This window comes from Chiloscyllium plagiosum, unplaced genomic scaffold (assembly GCF_037043375.1).
Source record: "Chiloscyllium plagiosum isolate Xiang-an unplaced genomic scaffold, Cpla_swu_hap1 HiC_scaffold_27, whole genome shotgun sequence".
NCBI classification, from domain to species: Eukaryota; Metazoa; Chordata; class Chondrichthyes; order Orectolobiformes; family Hemiscylliidae; genus Chiloscyllium; species Chiloscyllium plagiosum.
In genome coordinates, this window is record NW_028270165.1 from 32,824,891 (window position 1) to 32,837,201 (window position 12,311).

Below are 12,311 nucleotides of genomic sequence, written 5' to 3' on the forward strand. Positions count from 1 at the left end.
AAGTCGCCTCTCATACCTATGCTTTTCCTATAAATTCACTTTGATCTGTCACTAATTAATCTGATTCATTAACTAATCTGAACTAAACTAATCGAAACTAAACTAATTAGTTAATCCCATTCATTAACAAATATTTTCCTCATTCCTTCACGGAGATGAAGAATTATTTGAAACAATTTGTGCTGAACTTCTTTCCATCTATTATGTTTTTACCTTTATACTCTCGGGTCTCAATATATTTCACCATGTCTAGCTTATTTCCAGCAAGTATGAATTACCTTTTTTTAAAAAACCGTTTTCTACCCTTTTATGAGCTGACACTACGCGTGAAGCATTATTTCATGACTGACATATTTTGGTTCCTAAATCCCGCATTTTTTTAAATGTGTGCTTGCATTCCTCTGTGCAATCATCCCATGAGGACATTATTCAAGACGGCAGTTAATCACTCAAGATCAATGTCATTCATTTGAAGAGGATTAATGATTTTTTTGAATAACATCTCTGCATTATTATGTGCAGATTAACATGATTTCATCTATGAAAGCCGAATGTAACACAGCTATTAAAATGTGTTATTACCTTAAGCACAGTTACAAATGTGCTGTACAGCGTACTGAGAATAAACAGGACGACAAACGTCATAATGGATAATGAACTGTTGGCATCTCCAACGAAATTTTCTCGTTCGTTTTCTTCGATGTCATAGTCTACCGGGTCCGCTATTATTTCAGAGATACCTGCAATTAGTGGAGAATTTTTTTTTGAAAAATTAGTCACGTCGACAAAAAAAGTCCCGGTAAGTTTTCTGTAATATCAAGGCACCGGCAATTGTGCGCTATTTGATACATTCGTTGTCAGACTGAGTAAACTTCAGTAAAGGAATTAATGTTCTATCATGGGACTTTCATGACAGAGTAGACTACATAGTTGTGAGAACAGGCAATAGAGGGCAGAGAATAGTAAACATGGCTTTCTCAGAGGGATGTCATGCCGAACAAATTTGTTGGAACTTTTTGAAAATGCAATAAAATGTGTGGACAACAGGAGATCAGTTGATGTAGTTTATATATGGATTGCAGCAAAGCTTTTGAAAGACCTCTTACTGTACATTATTTGAAACAGTTAAAGCACATGGACCTGAGCGAAAGCTTTCACACCAGATCAGAAACTGGCTCTGTAATAGAACCCAAAGACAATGATAGAAGGCTGTTTGGATCACTGGAGCCTTCTGTGCAACAGTGCACCACTCGGAGCAATTTAAGGACACTTATTGTTCGTTGGATACACAAAACATTCAGATAAGAATGTGGGGGGAGGAGGAATATGAAGCAAACTTGCAGAAGACACCACATTTGGAAGAGTGGTAAATAGTGAAGATCCTATTGGGTGATTGGAGACCTAAGACAGATGATAATTAACCCTGATAAGTGCGAGATAATATGCTTTGGAAGAAGAAACAAGATGAAGTAGTGTTATGGCACACTTGTTTTCATCTGTCGTGCCATAGAGCATAAAGAAGTAATTTTGGATTTGTACAAAGCGTCAGTCAGGCCAGGTTTGGAGTACAATGTCCAGTTCTGGTCTTGTCATGGCAGGAAGAATGTGATAGGATCAGAGGGAAGAGAGGGAAGGTTCACTAGATGTTGCCTGGGACAGACAAATTGAGCTATGTTACGACCCTAGATAGGTTTGGATCGTTTTCTTCAATAAAGAGAAGACATAATGGGTATGATTTACGTGTATACGTTTACGAGTGGTATGGGAAGTTTTAATAGAGAACACCTCCCCCTCCCCCTTGGTTGAGGAGTCAATCACGACAGGAGCATGAGGTTCAGAGTGTCATTCAACACGTAGAGAGAATTTGGAATGCACAGATTGGCGAGGTAACATAGAACATCGAACATAGAACATTACAGCGCAGTGCAGACACTTCGGGCCTCAATACTTTACAGAACTGTGAAAATACTCTGATGCTCATGTAACCTACACCATTCCATTATTATCTAAACGTATTCCCAATGCCCATTTAAATGCTCTTAACTTCGGCGAGTCTACTACTGCAGGCAGGCTATTTCACGCCCCTAGTAATCTCTGAGTGAAGAAACTACCCCGAATATCTGTTCTAAATCTAACAGCCCTCAGTTTAAGCTCAGTTCCCTCATGTTAGCCTTCACCATCCGAGGAAAAAGGCTCTCACTGCCCACCCTATCTAACCATGTTATGAGCTGATACATTTTGATTAAGTCGCCTCTCAACTTTCTTCTCTCCCACGGAAACAGCCTCAATTCCCTCAGCCTTTCTTCAAAAGACCTTCCTTCCATACCAGGCAACATCCTAGTAAATGTCCTCTGAACCCTTTCCAAAGCTTCAACATCCTTCTGATAGTGCGGTGACCAGAACTGCATGCAATATTCCAGGTGCGGCCTTACCAGTATCTTGGACAGTTGAAGCATGATCTTGTGGCTATGAAGCTCAATCTCCCTACCAATAAACGCGAATACACCATATGCCCTCTTAACAACCCTATCAAACTGGGTGACATTTTTCAGGGATTTATGCACCTGGACACCGAGATCGGTCTGTTCATCTACACTGCCAAAAATTTTACCTCAAGTCCAGTACTCTGCGTACCCATTACTTCTTTGAAGTGAGCCACCTCACACTTTTTCCACATTAATCTCCATTTCCCACTTCTCAGCCCAGCTCTGCATCTTAACTGTGTCCCTCTGTAGCCCACAGCATCCTTTGGCACTAACCACAACTCTGCCTACCTTAGTGTCATCCGCAAATTTACTAACTCATCCTTTAGCGCCCACATCCAGATCATTTATAAAAATGACAAATAGCAGTGCCCCCAGACCAGATCCTTGCGGCATGCCACTGATAACCAAGAACCAGGATGAACATTCCTATTCGAGCACCATCCCCTATCTTCTTTAAGCTAGCCGATTTCTGATCCAAACCATTAAATCACCTTCAATCCCGAAACTCCATATTTTGTACAATAGACTACAACGTGGAATCCTATCAAACGCCTTACTGAAGTCCAAATACGCTACATCAACTGACTGACCTTCATCCACCTGTTTTGTCACCTTCTCGAAGAACTCAATAAGGTTAGTGAGACACGACCCACACTTCACAAAACTGTGTTGACTATCCCTAATCAAATCATTCCTTTCCAGATGCTCATATATCGTAACTCTTATAACCCACTGTAAGGCTCACTGGCCTATAATGATCAGTGTTGTCCCGACTCTCTTTCTTAAACAAGGTAACAACGTTTGTTATCATCCAGTTTTCTGGCACTACTCCTGTCGGGAATGGTGGCATAAAGATCGAAGCATAGGGCTCTGCAATCTGTTCACTGGCTTCCCCGAGAATTCGAGGATAAACCCCGTCTAGCCCAGGGGTCTTAACTATTTTCAGATCTTCCAAAATTGCTAAAACTTCCACTTTGTCAAGCGTAATCCCATCAATTCTTGTAGTCTGCATCTCTGCATTCTCACAAACATTTCCCTTTTCCAAAGTGAAAACTGACGAAAAGTATTCATTAAGCACTTCAGTTATGTCCTCAGATTCCACACACAACTTTCCAAAGCCATCTTTGATTGGCCTGATCTTATTCCAGTCATTCTTGCATTCCTGATATATCTGTAGAAGGTCTTCACGTTTCCCTTGTTCCTAACTGCCAACAACTTCTCACGTTGGCTGGAAACCTTGCAAACTTTGAAGAAATGGAAAAGTACTTCAAATATCACAATATTCAGGGATATGGGACAAGTGCAGTAAATTGCAATTAGTGCACGTTTAGTGCATGTTGGAGGAGACACGATGGAGCAAAGGGTCTTTTCTGTGCTGTTATGAATCTGTGCATCTATGGATCTGTAAAATGTATTAATGTCCCATTCCATTGTGCTTTTCACGTTCGGAGAAAAAAGTGAGAATGACAACAGCATCTGGTGACCACCAACTAATATCTTGCCTCTTGATACCAACAACAATTAAACAAAATCCATCTAAAATAATTGCACTTGATATCGCTCGGTGCAGAACATTCGTAGACATAAAGTGGAATCAGATGCTAATTAGGTATTAAAGATTATGTGAAATAGACAATTATTGGGGACGGGGAAGAGAACGCCAGTTCTCATAGAAAGATTTAACCAGTGGCCTGTTCAGTACAGATCACTATATATGTTTTCTCAATTCGGAAGCACATAGATACTCCATCTCATTTGGCAATTATATGACTTCCTGTCATCTTTTACAATTGTCTTTGTATTCTGGGACTTTACAATTGTAGAAAAGTATTGATTCTCTTCCTCTTGCAATTTCATGACAGCATTTCAACCATATGACACTTTGTTACTCGTCAAAATACCATTCAATTATTTGAACACCTTTTTTTTCCTGTTTTGAGTCATGGGTTCATTTCTGTAATTAATGCACATTTCTCCAACTGACTGATAACTTGATCCAAAATGATTCATTCTAAGTTCAAAACAGCTCCCACTAATAAAGTTCCATTGACAGGTTTGAAGAGATCAATTTAGCGATCACGTTATAAATGAAACTTTGCAGAACTATAGAACCATACAACATTACTGAATGACACAACACCCCAGCTTCACATCCAAAATGCTTCCAAATAACTTGAGGATTTCTGTCTCAACCATCAAACCAGGAAGCAAATCCCAGACAGCTCCCAGCATCGGATGGAAATGCTTTTCTCTCCCTTACTTACTATGTCGTCCTTAGAGGGACCCTCTGGTTAAACGACGATCAGTTATTTTTTTCTAGTTACAGAATGTGACTGTAAAACAAAAATTACTTTACTTGTCTATTAATGTATTTCCCTGTGCCTTCCCCGCAATAATACCATGGCTTCGCTGCCCAGACTACATAAACCCCTTATTATTTTGTACTGTTCAATTTAGTTAGAACTCTGCCGCCTGTCTTAGAAGGAAAACAACAATGGTACATCCATTTAAAATTTCTCACATCATTCTTATAGAACTTGTTGTCCTCTATCCTGAACAATTTTGCCTTTCCACGTACGTGGTGACTTGGACTCGACACAAAACTGCTGCATTTGATTCAATAAACTAGCCACAGAGTTCGAGCATTGCATATATTTTGTGTTCAACATTTCATCAAAAGCAGGAAAACATCTCAATGGTTCACACATGCCTTTTTTTTTAAAAACCACTTCATCACCTGTTCTTCAGCAATCACGGACTGGTGGACGTATACTGTAAAGTTTCTGACATCCTTTCACTTCATATATTCCCACTTACAGACTGAATTCAAATTATCATATTTCACCAGCAGAACTGAACCAGTAATATAAAGCTGCATTTGACAGCCATTATCATTAATGGAGGTGACGCCATTGCCTCTGTATCATCAACGAAATCCAAATTAAAACTTTCACATTAAACTATAAATCATGAATGTACACCTCAAATTCCAAGCGATAAAACACTAAGTCGTGTCATACAACACTGGAGATGGTCAAAAACAAAGGAATACATTCTCCAGTGTTAAACGTTGCTTCCTGTCGGTGACACAATTTTGTAATCAAACTTGGCACTCTCTTGTATTTCATGGGCTTTATTTTTCTGACAAGTCTTCTACGTTGGACCTCGGCAAATGCCTCACTATATCTATTTAGACATTACCCGAAATACTATCCCTAAGAGTCCCCTTGATGCTATTGCACCAAAAAAAATTGCTTAACTTCATAACACACGATGTTCACTTCACAAATTCATTCGGACTTTCCATGATTAGTCCATCTCTTTCTTAGTAGCATTCCACCTGACCTCTAATAATTGGTTATCGTAAAGTGCCCTCCATAGAGTACAGACTGACTGGCCTTTAACTTTCTGGTCGACAACAAGACATTTTCGAGGCTGGAATAGTTGTAGACTTACAATTATAATTTTCTGCTACCTCACATACATTTCGTGAGAATTGGCAAATGATCCTTTGAGCATCTATTATTTCCTCACTGGGTTCCTTTTACCACGAAATATTTATGCACTTTCCAGGAGGTTTGACTCTACAATACTTTCATTCTCATTATTATTTAATCTAAAATTTTACTGGAATCCATTTTTAATTACACTCTTTGCATTAATTCCCTCCTTAGTGGAGACAAAGAATTCTGTAAGAAACAGTTACAATGGCCACTCCTGTTCATCCCAATGCTTTCATTATTCACATTCTTCCCTGAAATAGCTCAATGAAAACATACTTAGGTATGCCTTAACTTTTCCATCATTTTATTAATTCTCTCGTTGATTTGCTACTCTCCTTTTTGTTTTAATTATCTTCGATTCTGTAGCTTGCTGCTGTTTAGATGACAGGAATATGGAAGCATGGAGCAGACCGTCCCACCCCTTGATACTGATTCACCATTCTCGACAGTATGGGATCGCCTACCTCGAGTCATTTTTCCATACATCCACATTGCCGCTAATGTCATTAACATCAAACACCAACCGTACACTGTCATGCACATCCTCGGTCAATCTCTCATTATTCGATTAGCTCAGACTATTAGTGCTGTCTCTTCAAAGTCGTTTCATGGGATGGTATGACAATCTCACAAATTTGTCTGGACGTCCATCACAATTCATTTGAAAGGAAATTGCATCCTAACTTAAGTGAAGGTAATAGATTTTGCACTATGTCTCGGTGCAATCTTAGCAATACTACAAATTTGAAGCAATACGTGCATTCACATCAAATTTACTTGCGATTGAACTCCTTAAAACATAGTTGCTGTTCATTGCTTTCTAACAAATTTGATTTGATTGGAATTATTATTGACATATACCTAGGTACAGTAAAATGGTTTGTTTTTCGTGCAGTGCAGGCAGATCATACCAAACAAAGTATATATGGTCCTCGGACCGAGCGAACATAAAATGCTACAGCTGCAGATAAGAGGCACAGAGAGAGATCAACATGAAATATAATATTTGAGAGTTCCATTCAGGAATCTAATAGCAGCAGGGAAGAAGCTATTCTTGAATATATTTGCACATGTGCACAAGCTTTTATGTCTTCTGTCTGAGAGAAGAGACTGGAAGAAAACGTAGCAGGAGTGAAAGCGGTCTTTGATTCAATTAGTTGGTTTCCCAAGACAATGGAAAATCAACACGTCTTCAAATGCTGGAAGGCTGGATTATGTTATGGACGGGGCTGTGTTCATGACTCTTGTAGTTTCTTGTGGTAATGGGAAAAGCTGTTGCCCAATCGCACTATGATGCAGACACAGAGAAGGCTGTCTATGGTGCATCTGTGAAAATTGATAAGAGTGCTTGTGGACATATCAAATTTCCTTCAGCCACCTGAGGAAGTAGAGATGCTCTTTTGTTTCCTTGAACATTGAGACGACATGGGTAGACCAGACAGGTTGTTGGTCGTAATCACTTCCAGAACCTTGACACTGTGGATGAACCCCATCTCAGCCCTTTTGATGCAGACAGAGGCATGCCCTCAGCTTCACTTCCACAAGGCAATGCTCAACTCCTTCGTTTTATTGATTGTTGTCTTTACACCAACCCTTTTAGCATTCCATCTCTTTCTTGCATTTGTTAGATTTCAATAACTAATGTAGTCAGAATCACAATTCCCTTTTAGCATTAACATTTCCCATTCTCCTGGCTTTTCAGGGATACTCCTCATTGAAGGCCGTTATGCCAAAGAGGATAAACTTGTACTTAATCTACAAAATAATCCATCTGATCTCTTCTTGCCCAGGCATCAGACTGTCCATATCAGTTAGGAGCCTCCTTGCTTTCTTATCACGACCCACGTAGTTAATTGCCACTGACAATGCTGAAAACTTGCATGGTGTCCTCATAATCATTGATGCAGCTTAGGAATAACGAGTGCACAAATATTGTTCCTTACACTACATCATTTATAACAATCGTCCAACAATAGAATGATAGTTTATGCATTCCATTTCGCCTGACGCAATGTTTTCTTCAAATTATTGAAACCTTAATTAATGCCAATATAATGTCTGTCTTCAAGAAATCTTGAATTCACACCAGTATAGTTAATGCGAAGAAATTAGTGCTCATAATGTGTTCAGGCATTTGGACATTTCATCAAAAACAATCATGGTCGCAGAATTTTTGTACTTGTCACAGAATAAACTGTTTCACAGAATGCATTCAAAGCTCACGTTCAGGGTTTTAGTCTATCAATGCCATTTCGGTTTGAACTGACCTGCTGTGTGCTCTCAGTAACAGCTGCAACTGGCATTTATCGCATCCAAAAAGCAAATCAGTTTTGTTTACGCGTATGCAATTAATAACAAGACTTCAGTGGAGTTGGGTGAGTTGGTATCGAATTACTGAGGAGAGAACAATGAAAATGACGGGTTAAGGTGGCAAGCAGATAGTTTGGCACAGTGGATCTCGACTGCGAAATCGAGAAATAGACAGAAGGCAATTCCCAAACTTTATTTCAATTCTGTCTATCCAAAAGATATGTTTCAAATAGCTGATGTAGAATGGTGGCTTACACATTTCAACAACTAACCAACACGTAATGTCATGGAACCGTCAATAAATGAGTATTTTTTTTAGCATGAACAGATACCATATAAAAAGCTTCGCCATTTGTATTGTCATCATGTCACGCAAGATTGTACATGTACAGATTCTATGTTAGTAGCAGCATCATTCTTCAATTCAAAGGTAGTTTCTGACATGGATAGATACCCCATTACATGACCTGAGGAATCTGCTCTAGTTACTGACACCCCCACCAGTACTGAAAAGCTGGACAGTATACAGCACGGTCTTTCTAATATACAACGAAACAGTCACTGCAGAACCAGATACCACAAAGAACACAGATCATAGAGGATTATAGTGCAGTACAGGCCCATCGATGTAGCACCGACCTGTGAAATCAATCTGAAGTATATCCAACCTACATTATTCAATTCTCGTCCATATGCCTCGACAAGGACCATTTAAGTGCCATTAAGTTGGCGAGTCTGCTATTCTTGCAGGCAGTGCGTTCAATCCCCTATTACTTTCTGAGTAAAGCAACTACCTCAGACATCTGTCCTATAACTACCGTCCCGCAATTTAAAGCTATGTCCACTCGAGTGAGCCATTGCTATCCGAGGAAAAACGCTCTCACTGCCCACCTTATCTAACTCTCTGATTATCTTGTATGTCTCAATTAAGTCACCTCCAACCTTCTTCTCTCTCATGAAAACAGCCTCGAGTCAGTCAGACTTTGCTCATATGGTCTTATTTCCATACGGGCAAAGTCATAGTAAATATCGTCTGAACCCTTTCCAAAGCTTCCACATCCTTCCTATAATGCGTTGACTAGAACTGTTCAAAATACTCCAAGTCCGGCCACACCAGAGATTTGCACAGCTACAGCATGACCGTGTGACTCCGAAACTCAATCCCTCTAACAAATAAAGCTAACACACTGTATGCCTTATTAACAACCCTATCAACCTGGGTGGCAACTTTTAAGCATCTATGTACATGGACACTGAGATCTCTCTGTTCCTCTCCACAACCAAGAATCTTACTATTAGCCCAGTGCTCTTTATTCCTGCTGTTCTTTCCAAAGTCAATCACGTCACACCTTTCCGCACTAAACTCCACTTGCCCCACCTGAGCACAGCTCTGTAGTTTATCTATGTCTCTCTGTTATCCACAAGATCCTTCGGCACCATCCACAAGCCTACCGATCTTAGTGTCAGCCACAAATTTACTAAGTCATCCTTCTATGCCGCATCTAGGTTATTTATAAGAATGACAATCAGCAGTGGACCCCAAACACATCCTTGCAGTACATCACTAGGAACTGAACTCCACGAAGAATATTTCCCATCAAACACCACCTTCTTCTTTCAGCTACCCAATTTTTGATTCAAACCGTGAAAGCACATTCAATCCCATGCCTCAATATTTTGTGCAATTGCCTACCATGGGGAAACTTATCAAACGCGGAACTTGTTTCGATATTTTCTCACTCAGAGACAGCCTCACGCATGGATACACAGAACAGACAATTGAAATGAACTCTCCAATCACCAATCCAGCACGAACAGTTGTCACATCACGTTGAACAGATCTATCCACACAAAGATATGCCTTTCCACATGGAGTTATGTCACATCGAAGTGCAAAGCAGAGTGTCACATGCGGAGATACAATCTACTGAGAATAAGAATCTCATGTCATGAAACTGCCAAAACTGCTGAATGTCAAACATTTTCATCACATTCATGAACAGCGGGTCAGACATATATGTTTACCAAAGCAGGTTACCTGAGCGTGCTATCTTACGCCTGACCAATGGTGTAGGCTTTCGTGGTCATGTATACATTTCAGAACCACAACCCTTTGCATTCCTCCCTCATAAACTAATCAGAACACATACTTCACGAAAAACTTCGAATCAGAATAGCCAATGTGAAATTTGTGCCTTGCAAATGTTTTGCGAAAGATTTTTTCCTCCCATGTTAAAATGTAGTTTTTTTGGGAGAAGAGGCATCGTAGATGCAGTTGAAACTATACACAACCTGCCAACCAACTCCCCAGATTGCTGCATTGGTTTCAGCTTATTGTGTGCGATATTTCAGCCATGACACTTTAAATAAAAAAAAATCTGTTGATCTTGCAAATCAGAAACTAAAGCAAAAATTGCTCGAAAGACTCAGGACATACAGTCGTAGAGTCGTAGAGATGTACAGCACGGAAACAGACTCTTCGGTCCAACCCGTCCATGCCAACCAGATATCCCAACCCAATCTAGTCCCGCCTGCCAGCACTTGACCCATATCCTTCTAAATCCTTCCTATTTATATACCCACCCAACTCTCAGCATCTGTGGAGAAAACTCAGAGTTGACGTTTCGTTTCAAGTGACCCTTCCTCGTTGGGTTTAATGAAGGTCACTTGAACAAAATGATAATGCTTTCTCTTCGCAGATGCTGGGAGACCTACTGATACATGGAAAATGGTCTGTTAGGTGCACAGGTTGGAAATGACATAACGCTATTACACCAACGGTAGGATCAGCTAATTGATAATGGATTTGCATCCACATATAATACTTCAAATGGATGCTTTCATTGTCCAGGTGGATTCTGATTTCGCCTGCTAATAGTCAGAGTTAGCGTGGAGATTCGACATGGGTGAAGTTCAAAGCAGCGATTCTTGCACTGATGCAGGAGTGATGTTGTACGAGTGCAATCCGTCATACTGTATCAGAATTTATAACTACAAATTAATGGGTGATAGATTTAAGATTGATGTTAGAGGCAAGTTCTTTACAGAGAGAGTGGTAAGGGCGTGGAATTCCCTACCTGCTAAGGTAGTCAACTCATCCACATTAGGGAGATTTAAACAATCCTTAGATAAGCTCATGAATGCTTTTGGGATAGTGTAGGGAGACGAGTTGAGAAAAGTCCATAGGTCGGTGCAACATCGAGGGCCGAAAGGCCTGTTCTGCACCGTATTGTTCTATGTTCTATGGAATATATGGAAAGACTGGTGAAGTGAAGGTAAGGGTAATCCAAACACGAATTTGACTCACTGAATGTTATTTCGATAAGTGAGGAAGCGTTTTGCAAGGGAAGCATTAATAGACATGGTTGAAATGTTCAGTAGTGATGGGTAAATGGGAACTTCTGCGAATTCATATGCCTGGTAATTAAGTTTGGTGTAAATTTAAGACTATAGACAGTGAAAGATATATAGCAGACAACGAATGGGTGAAACAGTCAGTATGATTTTGGTGAAAGCAGACAAACCACAAAATGGCAGTCTTCTGTTGGGTTGATTGATCAGCTTAAATATTCCATTTATGTCGAATTTCAAGTTAGAAAAGAAAACAACTGTCACCACAGGAAATGGACAAAAGCTGAATGATGCCAATGAGTGACGAACCTGAGGTGTCGACAGAACAGAGGACAATGATTTCGGATTCTGCATTGTTTGATTTTATGTCACGTCTTAGGATGTATTAGACGTAAATAGAGGAAAAATAGACGGTTGTGAGAGGGAAGTATGTGATATCAGTGTCGAAGTGGAGTCTGAACTTGCTCGCATGATATCTGTGATGGAATGCGTGTAGCCTGCTCTGGATGAGGGCTCAAGCATGGATCCTTGTGAAAATGCAACACAAATACGACAGACTATGACTGGACGTCACGACTGGACGTAGAGTACTTGGCAAGACTGGTTACATGAAGATAAGGGCAATTTGGAGAACTGATTAGCACATTGAACAAGTTGACAC

General features: G+C 40.0%; 1 long non-coding RNA gene and 1 gene segment (V, D, J or C); one reads left to right on the forward strand and one right to left on the reverse strand.

The window, feature by feature from the left end:
* Positions 1-12,311, forward strand: part of LOC148143537 (uncharacterized) — a 551,904-nt gene that overhangs the window by 495,208 nt on the left and 44,385 nt on the right. The gene's annotated exons all lie outside the window — the stretch shown is intronic.
* LOC122543616 (Ig heavy chain C region, membrane-bound form-like) overlaps positions 1-12,311 on the reverse strand; it is a 39,188-nt gene that overhangs the window by 5,013 nt on the left and 21,864 nt on the right. Inside the window, 1 exon segment of the C gene segment in view lies at positions 583-740. Coding sequence covers positions 583-740 — 158 coding nt within the window.